This window comes from Perna viridis, chromosome 7, assembly GCF_037379345.1.
Source record: "Perna viridis isolate PV_CMFRI_1.1 ecotype Kerala chromosome 7, ASM3737934v1, whole genome shotgun sequence".
In the NCBI taxonomy this organism is placed as follows: domain Eukaryota; kingdom Metazoa; phylum Mollusca; class Bivalvia; order Mytilida; family Mytilidae; genus Perna; species Perna viridis.
Window position 1 is genome coordinate 39,322,312 of NC_142451.1, and position 21,517 is coordinate 39,343,828.

Genomic DNA, 21,517 nt, shown 5'->3' on the forward strand with positions numbered 1-21,517 from the left:
TTTCCAATGTTGCATGGTATCATTTGCCCCATTAGATTCCTTGTTTTTATTAATGTTTTACTTCCTTTTTGTTCCCCGCCAAGTATTGTAGTATTGTTAGTCACCATTTGGAGTTCGGGCGACCATATTTATTCGACCAAATTTTCAGGAATTATGGAACTTTTGCACTTCAACTTTTTTTGTGGTGGCGGGCGACATATAGCTATGAGTTTTTTGCTTTCTGTTAAAAGGTTTTTTTTTTCTTTATGGAAGTTTCTGGCCCTTTTATAAAGTGAAATGTGAACTTAAAACTTATTGACATGTTTGTTTCCTTAAAAAAATGATTTAATTGAGACAAGAAAATATTTTCTAGCTGTTACAACATAGTGTTCATAATTCAACTTTCATTTTTTTTTCAAAATTGGAAGGTTTATGTGTGCTTTTGATTAATAACCGGACATATTGGCCCCATTCATCAACAAACTTAATATTTTGTCAAAACTTTGTTATTATGGTGCAATATCATTTAATGGTTGGAATATTTAAGTTGTCATTGCATGTGACCAAAGTATCCCGGAAAGAAAAATGTAATGGTATCCCATGTTTTTACCCAAATTTGGTGCAAATTTACACATTTTGCTCTATTTTGCACCAAGATGTTCATGTTATGTATGGATAAACTGTAAAAAAGGTTTTGCTGACAAAAAAACACATTTTACTAAACATTATGTAAAGTGAATACTGATTTGTTTAAGTTTCTTTTCATGCCCGAATTCGATATATACAAGTACTGAATAATACATGTCAAAATCTGTATTACATGCCATATCAACAAGAAATTCCTTTATTAACCCAAGGGCCGCTGGCCCACGGGGTGATATAGGTCGAGGGTTGAAACCGCATATGATACAGATTTTGACATGTCATGTTCCTGATGAAATATATATTAATTATAACACTTCAAATGTGTTTTGCGTAGGGATGAAATATACGGCATGCAGTATAGGGTAAACGATATAAGATTTAAACAATCACATGTAATGCATGTACAAACAACGTACATTCTAATCTAAATATATGGAGTTTGCTGAAATAAAAGATTACATAAGGTGTAATAGATCAAAAACGTAATGTTTGGACATTGTCAGTGTCCACGTTTTTTTCTTGTGATCACAAAGGTTATAATTATATTGAAACGTCGACTTCAAAAGCAAAATCATAGACCTGTTATTAAACCGAAGTCTCACATTATCACGTGACGGGGAACGAGATTTCGTACAATTACAACTTGACTTTAAATGATCTTAATTAGCTTCATCTTTTTTTTCTTTCTTAGGCTACCAAAGCAAAAAAAAAAAGAATTGAAAACAAGTTATCCCCCGATATTTACGAAAATGAAAAAAATTCAGAATTAAATTCATTATTTTCACATTAACTTATCACATTTTTTTTGCTTTTAAAGATAATTGAATAGAATATTTGTACGTCTTCTGAACGTCTGCTATAATCGTTTCAGACCATATCATCAAAATGGAAAAAAGTAATTTTATAAATAAGTGGAAAGATAATGGAATCTCGCCCTCTCCTCTGCAGCAACTGGCTGTTTTTCGAAACTATAGACCAACGTATATGACAAATGCGTTGATTTTTTATTTCAAATTGTCAACTTTCCTTTCATCTATGGTAACATTCCTTGACTTCAGGTCATCGGCGAATTTGGTTCCCTTCTCTGCACCAACTGGCTGTTTTTCAAAAACTATTGACCATTCTTTACGACAAACGCGATAACGTTTCATTTCGAATTGTCGACTTTCCTTTCACATCTATTCACCACATGCTTATGGAGGTTTCATATCAACACTCATGCCTGAAATTGCCGTAACTACGCAGCCTTTTTGAATCGGGCTACACTGCTTACAATTAGGCTTCCTGAACAGGATTATGTTGCTGTCATCACTACAGAAGTTTTATGGTCGTCATCATGAACCTGTGCACCAGTTCCATGTTCCCTGAGTCTGTGTTGCTCATTAAGTTTTGTTACTTTGTTTGTATTATTTTGGTTATATAATGTTCTGTGTTGTGTTTGTCTGTTTTCCATGTCTGGACTTTGTTCTTTGATAACATTCTTTTGATTTCCGCTGGAATCTAGGTTCCCTTCATTACTCTTTCTAAAGTAGGCATATGTCAGTTAACCGCTAGTAGTCCTTTGTATGTGCGTTTCTGTAACGTATTATGAATTTCTTTATTATAAAGATAGCAGTGATTTACCGAATGTCCCAGTTTAATAAATTTCGATAATTTACACTGTGAAATATATTCGGTAATTTTACTCTCGGACTTTCTCCCACCAAACCGTCACAACTTTGATATCATTCCGCCAATCAAAGAACATGAAATTCATGTTGAACATATTGATGAATTATGAAGATAATCTATATGATAAATATGATAATCAATTGGTTATCGTGAATAAAAAAAATATGATCACCCGTGCCAAGATTTAAATCCAGGCATTCTTCGGCACTCGCGATAGTATTTTAGTTATTCACTCTTTCCAATTAATTATCTAATTGTTATTTCAGTTTTAACAAGGAACTCAGACCTTTCCGAACTGATGTTTAGGTGTGTTTAATCGTGTTATATATTTCCACAGTGGGTATAGTTCAATTCTATTTCTATAGTTCTATTCAAATCAAAACTAATAATTGAGACAAATTTATTTTTACATTGCATTACAAATATACGTCAACCCTCTGTTGTTCCTTTCTTAGCTTTACAATACTGGATCCTGAAATTTGTAATGAAGCTCGGTATTTGTCGGCATACATAGACATAAAAAAACTATAATCAATAGAATTTTAAATACTGATAATTACGATTTTGTACGGCACATTTTTGTACGATAGTTATTTTTGTACCAAGTAACATCATATATTATACCAAGCTGGTCTTAGGGGGTCATGTTGCTCGTCTCTACCTGAATTTGTCTGCGTTTTGCTTTTCTATTTGGTCCATTTTCCTGCTGCCGAGCGTGGTTTTGTTCATTTAAAGATCTTGTTTGATATCCCCTCTTTGTATTCCCACTTCATCAAAATAATTTTCTTTCTTCCATATTTGATCACAGCCAGATGACTTTTTTTTTTCGTTCGTTTTCGGTATTGTACTTTTCTGCAAATTTGCAGATATCACTAGATATGTAATTGATAATTTTTGTATTTTGCTTTGGTTTTGCCACCAGAACAGAGAGCACGGAGAAAATTGAAGGTTAGATGGGAATATTTATTCTGTATTTTTATTATGAAATTGTGATTTAGTTCTGTCTGAGGTCAAAATTTAAAACATTTGTCTCTGGTATTTTTTAATGGATTATATATGTTTTTTTTTATAATAAATTTTTAATCCTGGTAAAGCCTCACTGAGTTTGGATTCATAGATTTTTTTCATCTGTCTGATTTAAAAGCACTACAAGATTAAATGTTATACCGTTAGTTTTATTGTATCTATTATTTTGTTTGATTATAAATTTGATATGCAAAATAAAACTTTTAAAAGAAAAATAGTTTGTACATTTGTCCATTTGGATAATATGATACCGATGACTCCATAAGCACGCATAATCATTTGTAAAGAGCAAAGGCGTCACGTCTGTATCTGCTTTGAATAACAAGCACTTCTAACTCCTAATATGTATGAATATGTAACCAAAATATCTTTGCTGAAGGTTGTTTAATTAAACTTCAATATTACAACTTAAAAAACAGAAAAAATACTAGTAGTTATGGAAAAACAATAACTGATAAAATATAGCCTAATCATCTGAAGTAATTTGGGTACAATCAAACATTTTTAACAAAGAACGGATATGAAAACCATGGTTTGCCTTGTTACGAAATATTATAATTTGAACTCTTGTCTATTCAGCATTTGAGTCCATAACACTACATGACAGTCTTTATCTCATCAAGAACATCTATCAAGTTTAGTGAAGCGCCTTTAACATCCTTTGTTCCAGTTAACCAGGTGCTACTAGATGTGTCGTAGAATGCATCGAGAACATTCATTGTCCATGGAATACCCTCTTGCTTTAGTCTGCTGGCAAAGAATTTTCCAAAATTAGTAACTTCAGTCTGGTTCAGAGCTCCTCCCTTGTTATCCCATGGCATCCATGCTCCGAGGTATGTTTTCAACTTATGATTTTTGGTGAAATTGGTTGCATAAGTGATTGCTTGGTTCACGTTTGTTTGTCCAACATCAGTTCCGTTTCCTGTCCAATATTTTTGGCTTTTTTTCCCATTTTTAACATCTTTGTTGGGTCCTGATGCATAAATATGCCACTCCGCCATCATATAATCGTCATCTTTGTAGATATTTTCGTCAATAACGTTAAGATCCTTTGCAGTTTTCTTTGGAGACCCTAATATGATTATTCTTTTATCGCTCTTTCCACCAGCATTCCTTATCTTGTTTACTACTCTTTTTGTCCAATCGTTATATTTGTCAGTGTTTTCTCTGAGACTGTTACTACAGTCGTTGCCACAACCATCGATTCCGAGCTCGGTAAACAAATTGAACGACAGTCTATAATCGAAGGATCTAAGTTTCGTAGCAACCTTTGTCCACCAGTTTAGATACTCCGTTCGTGCCTCATCGGTAGCGTTCGCTTCAGCTTCATGATGAATCCAGGAAATAATTGGAGTAACATTCAAATTGAGAGAATCATTGACAACCGTTTTTAAATTTTTCAAAAATTTTGTCATATCTAAACCATCAAGATCAGCACGACATCGGAGACGAAGATTTTTAAACCCTTTAGCTGCAACGTGTTCAATGTTAGTTTTGCTGTATTTTGAAAAATCCAAAGTTTTGAAGTAATTTGTTGAGAAACCCTGTCCAATCACCTTCTGGTAGTCAGAGGGGCTGATCGGATTGGATGAAGCCATAAGCTCAAGTGTACAGCATGTCAACAGAATCACGATTGTAAATATGTTCATCTTTATTTCGTCCTGAAATTATATGTGGAACAGTTTTATAAATTAACTTTAAGTTCCCTAAAACTTGCTATAATGTTCAAGCTTTTAATTATTTAAATTATAATTTTAATGAGATGGAAATGTTGCAATTATATTACTTTTCACTTTAAAGCTGCCCAAGATCTATACAGTTTTGTTCGTCATTAACAGAATATAAATTTCAATATTTATGAAAAATGTATATCGTGTATCTCAAATTTCAGTAAGCGATTAGTATTTCATGTGATGTAAGGAAAGAAAAACATCATCTTCAACTAACTGGAAAACAAATTACATAAGGAACAAAAGTGCGTTTTTTCTAAAGATATTTGCAGTTTTGGTTTCCTCAAAACAACACCAACTGTCAGTGGCGACAAATGTTAAATTAAAGAATTAGAAATAATGTCAAATTTACGCTATCACCAGATATTTATTGAATTACGAAGAAATCTAGGTTTTCTTCTCTAATATACACTTAATACAGTGCATTTGTTTAATCCTGAAAGCCTAAAGAAATAATGGGATACTGTTGTTATGTTTTAAAAGTATTTCTTTCCTAAATATTTCCCAGAAAAAGTATAAAGAAAAAAGCAAAAAAATAATAATTGTATTTCAAAAAGATCAAAACCACCAACATTTTTTTTTAGAATAAACAATTCGTTTTCTTACCTGCTTGTACTGTGCAGAAAACTGTCTGTAAAGTCGTCAATAGGTTCGGAATTTATACAGTAACTTATTGATCACTTCAGTTAATTTAATCGCCTCTATCTTTACTATCGGACACCTGACAGATATTATACCTTTTAAAATGTTATTTTTGGGGAAAACTATGTAATAAAACACCTATATAAACATTTGTTTTAATATCAAACTTGATGTTTTGGTTAAAAACATAAAAAAAACTTAATCATGATTCATTTAGAATAATAATAAAAACATTTTAGGTACTCATCTTAAATATTTTTAGCATTTCACATATTTAAACAGTTATTAAAAAAAAACCTTAAGGTCGCGTTGATTGTTGTCGACCATGTATACGTGTGCTCGAACACATTTGAAAGAAAACTTTCGTAAAACATGCGTTTGCAAATCTTCGAAATATTACATGGTATATGTCTTAATGAACGTTTCAATTTTGTTTTTGTTTTTGTTTTGTTTGTTTTGTTTGTTTTGGTTTTTTCAACAAATCACCTCCATTTAGAAACACCAGGAGTTCTGAATGTTGTACATGTTGAGGGCAATACTTGTTAGTTTTTTTTATTTTGTTGTCAGTCACCAAATAACAGGAAAGAATAATGAGGTGTCAACGATCAAAACTTGGGAAAGAACAAACACGTAAGTTCCTTAGTACGAAATACAAAAGACTAAATCATTTTTGGATGATAACCACCATAAATCAGTTATTTTGTTGTTCTTTTGATAAAAAATAAGTAAAAAACCTAAGATAAGGAAGTAAACGTAGGTTAAGGGACATAACTCTAAAAAAAAGCATGAGGATAGCTAGATTGATTTCATTCTGTTACAAGTGAATGCTTGACAGGCTTTGGTGTGATTGGATACGTTATAAACATCAATGATTTTAGGAGTAATGCCCCAGTGCTTAGGTCTACTCCCTGAAATATTTGCAAATGAATCAACAATGAATGAACGAACATAAGGCTAAATATAGCGTGGTGAAGCAAACATGGTGACATTCAATGTGTCGAACCAAGAAGATAATTTCTTAAGTAGTCTTATGGCAGTTAACTGCAAGTAGTAATTTGTTTGTGCATTTGTGTAACCTATAATGAATTTCTTTATGTCTGTTTTAACAAGGGACTCGTACCTTTTTGAACTGATTTTTAGATGTGTTTAATCGTTTTATATAACTATTCCACTGTACTTATGTATAATGTAGTTTTGGGAACAATTGCATTCTGACCTGTTATGTGAGGGTTTCCTCGTCATTCATTGAAGACTGAAGGGTGGCCTTGAGCTGATATGTTTTCATCCTGGTGGGATTGTTGACTCTTTAACATATTTACCATATCCGTTCTCGTTAGGTTAAATTTAAACTTATTTAATTCACACGAAGGTGTCAACTTTAGCGATATTTAGCGTATATGGTATTTTTTTGTCTACAATCAATATATGAGTTTATTTTTCAAAACCTATTGGACCTTTTTATGATATCGTGTATGATATTGTATTACTAGTATTAATTTAACAATGATTCAAATAATGAAAAATATCTAAAATTAAACATAACAAGGGCAGCTGTTTATATTCAAGAAACAATTTATATATATACTTATAATAATCCGAGGTTTTTTCTTGGTAAAACTGCATTTTCGCATTTTTATTTTCTCTAGTATAATGAAATTATGCTAGAAGACGAACACGCATTTGCTATCTTATAAAAAACGTAGGGTGGTATACCGATTTACGTCCATCCATTTGTTAGTCAACCCATACAACCTTCACTTTAAGGGAACAAAATGGCTACATGTTTGACTTATGGAGGGTTGTTCTCTTTGCTTTTTATATAGTTTTTTAATTTTTCGTCTGTCACAGAATTATTAAACAACGGAAAAGAAGATTTAAATCGAACTTGTTTTGAGAAAGCAACATTGTGTTTAAATATGGACCAAATACCTATATATTGACCACATTGGAATAATATCAAGGCAGAAAAAAATGCTTGAAAGCTCCTGCAATGAATTTACTCAGGGCACAATTTCAATGAAGTCACTTGTAGTTGTTAAATAATGTATGACTCGAGAAACTTAAAATATTTGTTTTACAGATCAGGGCTACCGTTAAAAAGCCTCTAAGCATGCTAAGACAGGTTTCTTTTGTTCCCACTATAGAAATAAAAAAAGTTAAATAGCAAAATCCCTCAAATTTCGATAGTTTTGGTTTTGAGAATTTCCTGAATACAATTACTATGTTCAAAGATTTCTGTCTTCATTTTATTTTTTACCGATGGTAATACACATGATCATACGAAGCAAGTTTCCATCAGAAATCGACATTTTTTACTTTGCTGTTCGGTTGAGTGCAGATATTGTTTCATTTCGAAGTTTTCTATATCTATTACAATGTAAAAAAAGTGAGAAATGAATTCATTACTAACACAAATACAAATTAGGAGAATCCACTAGATTCGATAAAATAGTGTCCATTTAATGAACTACAATTCATTCAAAGTCTTTATTTGAGATATTTTAATATAGCAACATACACATATTTTAAAACAATGCAAAATGTTTATTTTTGAGTTTGATAACTAATATTGTCCAAAAATACCATTTTGAATTTGTCGGATGACAAAGATGGGAAATGTAATGAACTGAAATTATCGAAAAGTCACAGTACATATTCCGATTGTATCACTGCCTTGTCGGCCCGTTCTAGGCAGTTCAAACAGGTAAGGACTTCACATTCCTCAAAGTCTTTTAAAACTTGTCGGAATTGTATTGAAATGTAAATATTCTTATTCTTAAAATCTTTTCAAGGTTTTTGGTATCATATTATGCTTTGAATGCTCCTTTTGATTCGCTAAGTTAATTTAAATTATTTGTTACCGATTAATTTTTTTTTTATATCATACCCGAAATCATATAACTTATTTTAACTTTATTATTCAAGTGTGTGTGTTTTTCACCAAACTGTAGTTATTTCGCAATAAAACACTTATTAGGGACATTTTAAGACATACGGGGCATATAGAAGATTTTATAAATTAAATTGGAGTGGATGACATGATTTTACAAAGAACGGTCATGAATGATATTGACTAAAGACATTGACTTCAATTCAATTAATTCTAATGTCCATACCGTTGATAAATATATATCCAGCAATAATGATTCTAATTTATTATTAGGCCAATCAAAACACATATGTGTTTCTATTACCCTACTCACATTTTTTTCAGCTAGAAATAGTGTACCCTATTTTTGTTGTCATTTTCAGTAAGAACTGATAAAATCAGATTTTTTCTCTTGTATACTTAATATAAAAAAAGTAAAATTAAAGAAATCTCTACCTACCTACACTATTGTTTTCAAAAGTATAGAAGGTAACCTATATATTATTTTTTTTGACCTTACAAAAAAATGAAATTAAACGGAAAAATGTAGCAGTGCATTTTAATTATCGTCGATTTTGGTCATATCTACATAATGAGATATGTATAGAAAAACTTATAAAAAATCCTGTAATGTACGAATCGTTTATACAATTTTACAATAAACATTCCTGTGTCAGTTCTGTTTTCCATCGAATAAATGATAACTACAAGCTGAAAGCATTTTTATTTATTATTCAACAAAATCTTTTATTCCTGAACGAATTCCACAAGTGAAAGTTAAAACGATATCTGGCTGAAATTTTGATTGGTAGCAATTTCATACTACCCGTTTATTTTGTAATTTACCCGAAATTGTTAGCCGTAATGGAATCGGGATATTTTGCACGCTTTAAAACCTGGTTTCGCCCACTTGTCTGTAACAAGTCAGAACTCCAGTTTTTTTTGCGGTTTTTGCCTTGATATTGTCATTTGTTATACAGACTTTTTTACGATTTCTTTTGACTATTGCCCAACTTTATTATTACTCTTCATTTAAATATAAGATTAATCTTAAGAAAGATTATAACATTTTGATGATAAATTCTCCTTAGAATTCTCCGAAAGATTGTTGAAAATATACGTTTGAAAGGAAAAACAAAGGAACCAGGTTTCGAACGGAAATCAATTGAGTTTAAATTAAGCCAAAGCCATTTATTCAATAACTTGATTTTGAGTCTATATGGTGAATTTGATATAATTAAAAAGTTCCATGTTTAAACTCAGATGTTGGATAAGTGAGGTACATGCTATTGACAAACTGATTTGATTAGAAATTATTGAATAATTTTATATCCAATTTCAGAAGTGCAATAAAGATGAACATCTTAGTAGCTGTATTACTGTTGACATGTTATATACACGAGCTAATGGCTTCATCAAGTCCGATCAGCCCCTCTGACTACCAGAATGTGATTGGCCAGGGTCTCTCTACAAACTTCATGAAAACTTTAGATTTTTCAAAATAGAACAAAACTAACATTGAACACGTAGCAGCTAAATGTTTGAAGAATCATCGTATCCGATGTCGTGCTAATCTTGAGGGCTTTAAAATGAGAACATTTTTGAGAAATTTGAAAATGATTCTCTCGGCCTGAATTATTTTCTGGATACACCATGAAGATGAAGCGAACGCTACTGATGAGGCTAGAACGGAATGTCTCCCTTGGTGGAGAAAAATAGCTAGGAAACTAAGAGCCTTTGATTACAGACTTTCTTTTAATCTGTTTACTGAGCTCGGAATCGATGGTTGTGGCAACGACTGTAGCAACAGTCTCAGAGAAAACACTGACAAATACAATGACTGGACAAGAAGAGTTGTAAAAAAGATAAGGAATGCTGGTGGAAAGAACAAGAAAAGAATAATTATATTATGGTCTCCAAAGAAAACAGCACAGGATCTTAACGTCATTGACGAAAATATCTACACAGATGACGATTATGTGATGGCGGAGTGGCATATTTATGCATCAGGACCCAACAAAGATTTTAAAAATGGGAAAAAGAGCCAAAAATATTGGACAGGAAACGGGACTAATGTTGGACAAACAAACGTCAAATAAGCAATCACTTATGCAACCAATTTCACCAAAAATCATAAGTTGAAAACATACCTCGGAGCATGGATGCCTTGGGATAATAAAGGAGGAGCTCTGAACCAGAATGAAGTTACAAACTTTGGAAAATTCTTTGCCAGCAGACTAAAGCAAGAGGGTATTCCATGGACAATGAATGTTCTCGATGTATTCTACGATACATCTAGCAGCTGGTTAACTGTAACTCGGGATGTTGAAGGCGCTTCACTAAACTTGATAGATGTTCTTGATGAGATAAAGACTGTCATGAAGTGCTTTGGACTGAAAATGGTATATCGATTGTTTTAAATAAGCACGAGTTCAATTGAAAAAGTTTCGTGACGAAGCAGAGCAGAAATTCATTCCATTTTTGTTTTGGTTAAAATTTTTTTGACTGCATCCAACTTCCTGCCAAGCCTTCGGCTATATATTATTTTCTGTTTTCTTTCCATTGTTATGATTTCTGTTTTCTTTTGGTTAAGTGTCATACAGTTACATGAATTAAAAATGCTTATTATTTAACGCAGATACAAAAATGAGGCCATTTCTCTTTACAAATGAATATACGTGCTTATGAGGTCACACATATTTGTATAACAACTCGACACCCTGTCCCAAATGGACAAACTATTTATCTAAGACTTTGCATATCAAATAGATAATCGAGCAAAATGATTGATACAATAAAATTTATGGTATATTGATTTATTTTATCTTATATGCGAGTCCTTTTGATGCATTTGCTCTGTTCATTAAAAAAGCCAAATACTTCCAACGCGAGAGTCAAGATGCTTTCGTATGTACAAGCGTGCTTTATGTAGAACATAACTACACCTTATCCAACATTAAATAATAATCAATCAATCAATAAGAATAAGTTTATTTCTTTTTAAATTAATGATTTATTACACCTGCCAAGGACCAATCAGATATATCAGAATAAACATTTCCTTCGAGACTAAACATCCGGTCACTTCCGGTAAACTGCAAAAGTTCGCATGTAATCTTGAGTGGGTAAAAGTTAAGTCCATCATACGAGTTTTGTCTCATGCAGTATTTCCTACACAGTCGAAACCGACACGAAAATAAACCACTAAGGTCGATGCTTTAATATACATATTCGCCGACCTGCTACCCATTTTAATTTGACACGCACAAGAGGCAACACTGGTTAGAATTGCTATCACCCGAAGATATCTTGACTTTTGATAAGCAACTCGGCAGGTGTTTTTAGACAATCAGAAGACGCTAACCCTATTGGTACACCTGATCCATGCCCCCAGTTTTTAGTGGAGTCCGAGTTGCTCATTTACTTTTGTTAATTTGTATGTATTATGTTATTAACTTTATGTTCTTTTTTGTGTGTGTCTGTTCTCCGTGTCTGGTCTTTGTCCCTGGATTATGTTCTATTGATTTTCCGTTAAAATCTTGGTTCTCTTGATTACTATTATTATAGTCATTGTAACTATCGAAGTACTAATTATAAACTAGTTAAGGTACATGTTTTGTTATTGGAATTTCGTACTTCTTTCTTCCATTTACCGGTTGATTTGTCATAGTGTTTTGTAGTTAAATATAATGTATTGTACTTTAAATCACTGAAATCTTCAGTCGGTCGAATTATAAAGTAGAAGTATTTTTTTAAGAATCATGCAAATTCTGTAAAATGTGGTCCACCTAAAAAAGGCTACGTATTTTTATTTTTGTTATTAAGTTGCTTTATATGATGAAAGGTATAATTATTCAGTCAATTCTTTCTGTTCCTAGGATATAATCCACATTGAAAAGTCAATAGTTTCTGTTATATTTTAGTGTCATTTAGAGAGTCATCTCCCTTAATTTTGAATTCTACACTACATTCTATATATTTTTATCTCCTATGAACAAGGTTTATTTAAAAAAATCACACTTACTTTCTGTTTACTATGACATGTTAAACAAAATATCCAGAATAAAAATACGTAGGCTTTCCAACTTTGAATCTCATTTTGCATGATTCTTATGTGGAGTGCTACTTAAAAAGTATATAAAGGCTAGCACATGCGGGTAAAAATGACAAATACAGAACCGATAAAACTGCCGATCTGGAATTCAATAGAAGAAGGACGTATATTGCGACTTACCGTAGTTTTGCTTTGCCTATTTGTAAACATCTAGATTTATTAGTCAAACGAAAACTCCTTTTTATTAATAGGATAATTAATGGGAAAGAGTGAATAACCAAAATATTATCACGATTGCCGAAGTACGCCGAGATTTAACGAGTGTGCGGAACTTGTTCCGCGCACGAGTGATCATATTTTGGTTATTCGCGATAACCAATTTTAGCTGAGACATTGCCATTCAGGCAAAGAAAAAGTAGAATTTTGATGTGAAAACTCTTCATTGATTGGAAAGGAACTTTACTCAATTAAATGCAGCACCACTTACCTATTTTTTTTGTGGAGGGGGTAGTAAGGTGCATTGGAATACTATATAGTATTTTAAATTTGTTTTTGGAAAATGATAAAAATGTTGGAGCTACCTGTATTATCTGATGTAAGTTTAACCACAACACTCTTTTGCACGTTTGAGATAAAAAAATATAAATATTTTTTTAAAATTAGGTCTCACTAACTACTTCCGGGTCAAATGGCCACCCCCCCCTCCTATGTAGTTCCAAAAACACACTGAACCTAGACCTATGCATTGTAAGTGCATTATTTGTGTGTATTCTGATTAAAAGTAGTCAAAATAAAGCTGAGAATGTGTACTTTAAAATCATTTATTGTAATTTACTACAAAAGTGTATGAACAAGAGTGAGTAATTTTCCTCCTTGCTGTCAGTTAGCAGAAAAGGTAAAAATGTGATTTTCAGTATTTTTTATTCAAGTAAATTTTGTGAAGAATTTCTAGGGACATCGTACCATTAGAGTAATGATTTTGAAAGCCTTATTTTCCTAGCTTTGTAATGGTATGCAACTTTAACGTGTCATTTGTCCTGGGAATTCACAGTGAAAGATTGAAAATTACTTGTTTAACATGTAAAGTAATGGAAACATTAGAAGTGGTTAGTGAGACTTTGCAACTACGCAAGAGTTATCCTTCATGATTTGGTTGTTTAATGGAGGATGAATGCATGGTTTTCTAAAAATGCAGATATAATTATTTACAGGAAGGACTATTGTTAAATAAAAAATATAGCATATGTAGACTAAAAAAAAATATTGTTAATTCAGTTGTTTTTTTCTGCAGTATGAACCACTTCTACTGTAGGCCGCATCTGAATTTTATATGGACTAGTACTTACTTAATTGATTGACATGATTATAAATAAATTTTTCTATTCAGAACAATCAATTTGCTTTTTTGGCCACCTCGTATATACAAGAAGTGATAACACTGCTTTGATAAAGCTTTTGATTTTTCTGTGAAATTAAATTGATTTGCACATGTTTTGATATAGTTAATGCAGGGTTGATAAGTTTATGGAGGGGGAGATTTTAGTTCATCAGAACGAATATTTCTAAGATTGAAAAATGTACAGTATAGCCTGTCTAAACCAGCCACCTTAGAATGTGTTTGGTTTACAAAGATTCAAATTACTTTAAATTGATGTAAAGGGGATTTGAAAGTGTCTGGTTTAGACAGATTTTCAGGTTATCCAGAATTTGATTTAGACAGATTTTTAGATCATTCAAGGTTTGATTTAGACCGGTTTTCAAATTTTTTCTGAGTTTGGTTTATATACGTGTTAAGATTATTCTGAGTTTTGTTTAGACAGGTTTTCAGGTTATTCAGGGTTTGGTTTAGACATGTGTTCAAGTTATTGTGAGTTTGGTTTAGACAGGTTTTCACATTATACTGAGTTTGGTTTAGACAGGTTTTCAAGTTATTCTGAGTTTGGTTTAGACAGATTTTCAGATCATGCTAAGTTTGGTTTAGAAAGATTTTCAGATTATGCTGAGTTTGGTTTAGACAGGTTTTCAAGTTATTCTGAGTTTGGTTTAGACTGGTTTTCAAGTTATTCTGAGCTTGGTTTAGACATCTTTTCAGATTGTTTTCAGTTTGGTTTAGACAGGTTTCTTATTATTCTGAGTTTCATTTGACAGGTTTTCAGGTTATTCTGAGTTTGCTTTAGACAGGTTTCACTGTATTTTTATTTTTATATCTTGCCTATTGATAAATGTTGTTTATGGAGAATTTTATTTTAATATTCATATTTTGGCTGTTAAATAAAAATGAATAGAATAAAGGCGTTTTTCTTTACAAATGAAGTCACATTCATACATGATACTTTTTATACCCTGTCACACAATGTCTGGAGATATCATGTGATACCCTCCAAATAGTCAATTGTCCTCCAACGTTTTTCAGACGACTGCTTTAGAAGGTATTGAAGTATCTTTTTCAAACTTTTTACAGTTATTGAGTATCATAAAATAAAGATCAAGGTCAGTTTGATCGGATTATATACACATAAATTATGGCAAATTAAAGATGTTTTAACCCCCAAATTATTTCCAATGTTGCATGGTATCGTTTGCCCCATTAGATTCCTTGTTTTTATTAATGTTTTACTTCCTTTTTTGTTCCCCGCTAAGTATTGTAGTATTGTTAGTCACCATTTGGAGTTCGGGCGACCATATTTATTCGACCAAATTTTCAGGAATTATGGAACTTTTGCACTTCAACTTTTTTTGTGGTGGAGGGCGACATATAGCTATGAGTTTTTTTGCTTTCTGTTAAAAGGGTTTTTTTTCTTTATGGAAGTTTCTGGCCCTTTTATAAAGTGAAATGTGAGATTAAAACTTATTGACATGTTTGTTTCCTTAAAAAAATGATTTAAGAAAATATTTTCTAGCTGTTACAACATAGTGTTCATAATTCAACTTTCATTTTTATTCAAAATTGGAAGGTTTATGTGTGCTTTTGATTAATAACCGGACATATTGGCCCCATTCATCAACAAACTTAATATTTCGTCAAAACTTTGTTATTATGGTGCAATATCATTTAATGGTTGGAATATTTAAGTTGTCATTGCATGTGACCAAAGTATCCCGGAAAGAAAAATGTAATGGTATCCCATGTTTTTACCCAAATTTGGTGCAAATTTACACATTTTGTTCTATTTTGTACCAAGATGTTAATGTTATGTATGGATAAACTGTAAAAAAGGTTTTGCTGACAAAAACACACATTTTACTAAACATTATGTAAAGTGAATACTGATTTGTTTAAGTTTCTTTTCATGCCCGAATTCGATATATACAAGTACTGAATAATACATGTCAAAATCTGTATTACATACCATATCAACACGAAATTCCTTTATTAACCCAAGGGCCGCTGGCCCACGGGGTGATATAGGTCGAGGGTTGAAACCGCATATGATACAGATTTTGACATGTCATGTTCCTGATGAAATATATATTAATTATAACACTTCAAATGTGTTCTGTGTAGGGATGAAATATACGGCATGTGGTATAGGTTAAACGATATAAGATTTAAACAATCACATGAAATGCATGTACAAACAACGTACATTCTAATCTAAATATATGGAGTTTGCTGAAATAAAAGATTACATAAGGTGTAATAGATCAAAAACGTAATGTTTGGACATTGTCAGTGTTCACGTTTTTTTCTTGTGATCACAAAGGTTATAATTATATTGGAACGTCGACTTCAAAAGCAAAATCATAGACCTGTTATTAAACCGAAGTCTCACATTATCACGTGACGGGGAACGAAATTTCGTACAATTACAACTTGACTTTAAATGATCTTAATTAGCTTCATCTTTTTTTTTCTTTCTTAGGCTACCAAAGCAAAAAAAAAAAAGAATTAAAAACAGTTATCCCCCGATATTTACGAAAATGAAAAAAAATTCAGAATTAAATTCATTATTTTCACATTAACTTATCACATTTTTTTGCTTTTAAAGATAATTGAATAGAATATTCAGTTTCCCATTTGTACGTCTTCTGAACGTCTGCTATAATCGTTTCAGACCATATCATCAAAATGGAAAAAAGTAATTTTATAAATAAGTGGAAAGATAATGGAATCTCGCCCTCTCCTCTGCAGCAACTGGCTGTTTTTCGAAACTATAGACCAACGTATATGACAAATGCGTTGATTTTTTATTTCAAATTGTCAACTTTCCTTTCATCTATGGTAACATTCCTTGACTTCAGGTCATCGGCGAATTTGGTTCTCTTCTCTGCACCAACTGGCTGTTTTTCAAAAACTATTGACCATTCTTTACGACAAACGCGATAACGTTTCATTTCGAATTGGCGACTTTCCTTTCACATCTATTCACCACATACTTATGGAGGTTTCATATCAACACTCATGCCTGAAATTGCCGTAACTACGCAGCCTTTTTGAATCGGGCTACACTGCTTACAATTAGGCTTCCTGAACAGGATTATGTTGCTGTCATCACTACAGAAATTTTATGGTCGTCATCATGAACGTGTGCACCAGTTCCATGTTCCCCGAGTCTGTGTTGCTCAATAAGTTTTGTTACTTGCTTTGTATTATTTTGGTTATATAATGTTCTTTGTAGTGTTTGTCTGTTTTCCATGTCTGGACTTTGTTCTTTGATAACATTCTTTGATTTCCGCTGGAATCTAGTTTTCCTTCATTACTCTTTCTAAAGTAGGCATATGTCAGTTAACCGCCAGTAGTCCTTTGTATGTGCGTTTCTGTAACGTATTATGAATTTCTTTATTATATAGATAGCAGTGATTTACCGAATGTCCCAGTTTAATAAATTTCGATAATTTACACTGTGAAATATATTCGGTAATTTTACTCTCGGACTTTCTCCCGCCAAACCGACACAACTTTGATATCATTCCGCCAATCACAGAATATAAAATTCATGTTGAACATATTGATGAATTATGAAGACAATCTATATGATAAATAGGATAATCAATTGGTTATCGTGAATAAAAATATATGATCACTTGTGCCAAGAATGCTTGAGGATTTAAATCTAAGCATTCTTCGGCACTCGCGATGGTATTTTGGTTATTCACCCTTTCCAATTAATTATCTAATTGTTATTTCAGTTTTAACAAGGGAGTCAGACCTTCTTGAACTGAAATTAGGTGTGTTTAATCGTGTTATATATTTCCACAGTAGATATAGTTTTAAAAGGGGAGGGCTGTGATCACACCAAAGGACTTAACTCCGCTGCACTCTTTACCACTATCGAAAGTCAGGAATCTTTGTATTGTTTCGTCTTCACTTTCAGTTTACTTTTATGTTGCTTGGGTATATGGGGATAGCTACCTGTGTATAATGTTATGTGGGGGACAGCTGCACCCTGTACTATGGTGTGGGAGTTTCCTCGTCATTTATTGAAGACTTATGGGTGATTAATTTTAATTGAGTTTATATCGGTCTAAGCGCCTTCCAGTTAATCAGCTGTTACTAGAGTGTCGTAGAATGCATCTAGAACATTCGTTCGCTGCATGATATCATGGCACTTTCCCTGTTATTAAAAGGGAAGTAAATTGTTTCCTAGTAACGTATCTCCTTAATCAATGATTTTTGGTGTTTCTATTCAAATCAAAACTAATAATTGAGACAAATTTATTTTTACATTGCATTACAAATATACGTCAACCCTCTGTTGTTCCTTTCTTAGCTTTACAATACTGGATCCTGAAATTTGTAATCAAGCTCGGTATTTGTCGGCATATAAAGACATAAAAACTATAATCAATAAAAGTTTAAATACTGATAATTACGATTTTGTACGGCACATTTTTGTACGATAGTTATTTTTGTACCAAGTAACATCATATATTATACCAAGCTGGTCTTAGGGGGTCATGTTGCTCGTCTCTACCTGAATTTGTCTGCGTTTTGCTTTTCTATTTGGTCCATTTTCCTGCTGCCGAGCGTGGTTTTGTTCATTTAAAGATCTTGTTTGATATCCCCTCTTTGTATTCCCACTTCATCAAAATAATTTTCTTTCTTCCATATTTGATCACAGCCAGATGACTTTTTTTTTCGTTCGTTTTCGGTATTGTACTTTTCTGCAAATTTGCAGATATCACTAGATATGTAATTGATAATTTTTGTATTTTGCTTTGGTTTTGCCACCAGAACAAAGAGCACGGATAAAATTGAAGGTTAGATGGAATTTTTTATTCTGTATTTTTATTATGAAATTGTGATTTAGTCCTGTCCGAGGTCAAAATTTAGAACATTTGCCTGGTTTTTTTTTAATGGATTATATATGTTTTTTTATAATAAATGTTTAATCCTGGTAAAGCCTCACTGAATTTGGATTCATAGATTTTTTTTTCATCTGTCTGATTTAAAAGCACTACAAGATTAAGTGTTATACCGTTAGTTTTATTGTATCTATTATTTTGTTTGATTATAAATTTGATATGCAAAATAAAACTTTTAAAAGAAAAATAGTTTGTGCATTTGTCCATTTGGATAATATGATACCGATGACTCCATAAGCACGCATAATCATTTGTAAAGAGCAAAGGCGTCACTTCTGTATCTGCTTCGAATAACAAGCACTTCTAACTCCTAAAACTGTATGAATATGTAACCAAAATATCTTTGCTGAAGCTTGTTTAATTAAAATTCAATATTACAACTTAAAAAAACAGAAAAAATATTAGTAGTTATGGAAAAACAATAACTGATAAAATATAGCCGAATGATCTGAAGTAATTTGGGTACAATCAAACATTTTTAACAAAGAATGGATATGAAAACCATGGATTGCCTTGTTACGAAATATTATAATTTGAACTCTTGTTTTTTTCAGCATTTGAGTCCATAACACTACATGACAGTCTTTATCTCATCAAGAACATCTATCAAGTTTAGTGAAGCGCCTTTAACATCCTTTGTTCCAGTTAACCAGCTGCTACTAGATGTGTCGTAGAATGCATCGAGAACATTCACTGTCCATGGAATACCCTCTTGCTTTAGTCTGCTGGCAAAGAATTTTCCAAAGTTAGTAACTTCAGTCTGGTTCAGAGCTCCTCCCTTGTTATCCCATGGCATCCATGCTCCGAGGTATGTTTTCAACTTATGATTTTTGGTGAAATTGGTTGCATAAGTGATTGCTTGGTTCACGTTTGTTTGTCCAACATCAGTTCCATTTCCTGTCCAATATTTTTGGCTCTTTTTCCCATTTTTAACATCTTTGTTGGGTCCTGATGCATAAATATGCCACTCCGCCATTATATAATCGTCATCTTTGTAGATATTTTCGTCAATGACGTTAAGATCCTGTGCAGTTTTCTTTGGAGACCCTAATATGATTATTCTTTTATCGCTCTTTCCACCAGCATTCCTTATCTTTTTTACTACTCTTTTTGTCCAATCGTTATATTTGTCAGTGTTTTCTCTGAGACTGTTACTACAGTCGTTGCCACAACCATCGATTCCGAGCTCGGTAAACAAATTGAACGACAGTCTATAATCGAAGAATCTAAGTTTCGTAGCAACCTTTGTCCACCACTTTAGATACTCCGTTCGTGCCTCATCGGTAGCGTTCGCTTCAGCTTCATGATGAACCCAGGAAATAATTGGAGTAACATTCAAATTGAGACAATCATTGACAACCGTTTTTAAATTTTTCAAAAATTTTGTCATATCTAAACCATCAAGATCAGCACGACATCGGAGACGAAGATTTTTAAACCCTTTAGCTGCAACGTGTTCAATGTTAGTTTTGCTGTATTTTGAAAAATCCAAAGTTTTGAAGTAATTTGTTGAGAAACCCTGTCCAATCACCTTCTGGTAGTCAGAGGGGCTGATCGGATTGGATGAAGCCATAAGCTCAAGTGTACAGCATGTCAACAGAATCACAATTGTAAATATGTTCATCTTTATTTCGTCCTGAAATTATATGTGGAATAGTTTTATAAATTAACTTTAAGTTCCCTAAAACTTGCTATAAAGTTCAAGCTTTTAATTTTTTAACTTATAATTTTAATTAGATGGAAATATTGCAATTATATTACAGTTCACATTAAAGCTGCCCAGGATTTTTACAATTTTGTTCGTTATTAACAAAAATATAAACTTCAATATTTATGAAAAATGTATATTGTGTAACTTAAATTTCAGTAAGCGATTAGTATTTGATGTGATGTAAGGGAAAAAAACATCATCTTAAACTTACTGAAAAAAAACAAAACAAAACAAAACAAAACAAAACAAAAAAAAACAAAAACAAAAAACAACGACAAAAAAAAAAAAAACAAACAAAAAAACAAAAGGAACAAAAATGCGTTTGTTTTCTAAAGATATTTGCAGTTTTGGTTTCATCAAAACAACACCAACTGTCAGTGGCGACAAATGTTAAATTAAAGAATTAGAAATAATGTCAAATTTATGCTCTCTCCAAATATTTATTGAATTACGAAGAAATCTAGGTTTTCTTCTCTAAAATACACTTAATACAGTGCATTTGTTTAATCCTGAAAGCTTGAAGAAATAATGGGATACTGTTGTTATGTTTTAAATATATTTTTCTACATATTTGCCAGAAAAAATAAAGAAACAAGAACAAAACAATAATTGCATTTCAAAAAGATCAAAATCACCAACATTGTTTTTAGAATAAATAATTCCTTTTCTTACCTACTTGTAATGTCTAGAAAACTGTCTGAAAAGTCATCAAAAGGTTCGGAATTTATACAGTAACTTATTGATCACTTCAGTTAATTAAATTGCCCCTATCTTTACCATCGGACACCTGACAAATATTATACCTTTTAAAAATGTTATTTTTGGGGAAAACCATGTAATAAAACACCGATATAAACACTTTTTTTTAATATCAAACTTGATGA

The 21,517-nt window shown here is 32.1% G+C and overlaps 1 protein-coding gene and 1 pseudogene across 2 annotated transcripts; one reads left to right on the forward strand and one right to left on the reverse strand.

Moving 5' to 3' along the window:
• Window positions 1-3,688: 3,688 nt before the first annotated feature.
• On the reverse strand, window positions 3,689-5,775 carry LOC148612645 (uncharacterized). Its single transcript, XM_088590536.1, has 2 exons — window positions 5,658-5,775; window positions 3,689-4,982 (listed from the first exon to the last, which is right to left on the reverse strand). Exon 2 carries the CDS (start codon window positions 4,968-4,970, stop codon window positions 3,918-3,920), a length of 1,053 nt encoding a protein of 350 aa, XP_088446662.1. The 5' UTR covers window positions 4,971-4,982; window positions 5,658-5,775; the 3' UTR covers window positions 3,689-3,917.
• A 1,085-nt stretch (window positions 5,776-6,860) lies between these two features.
• Window positions 6,861-11,377, forward strand: LOC148612646 (uncharacterized; annotated as a pseudogene). Its single transcript, XR_015924450.1, has 2 exons — window positions 6,861-8,397; window positions 9,905-11,377. The product of XR_015924450.1 is annotated as an uncharacterized LOC148612646 (transcript).
• The last annotated feature ends 10,140 nt before the right edge of the window (window positions 11,378-21,517 follow it).

Bases quoted from the DNA above. Each gene is read 5' to 3' on its own strand.
- LOC148612645 (XM_088590536.1), bottom strand. From the start codon at position 4,970: ATGAACATATTTACAATCGTGATTCTGTTGACATGCTGTACACTTGAG.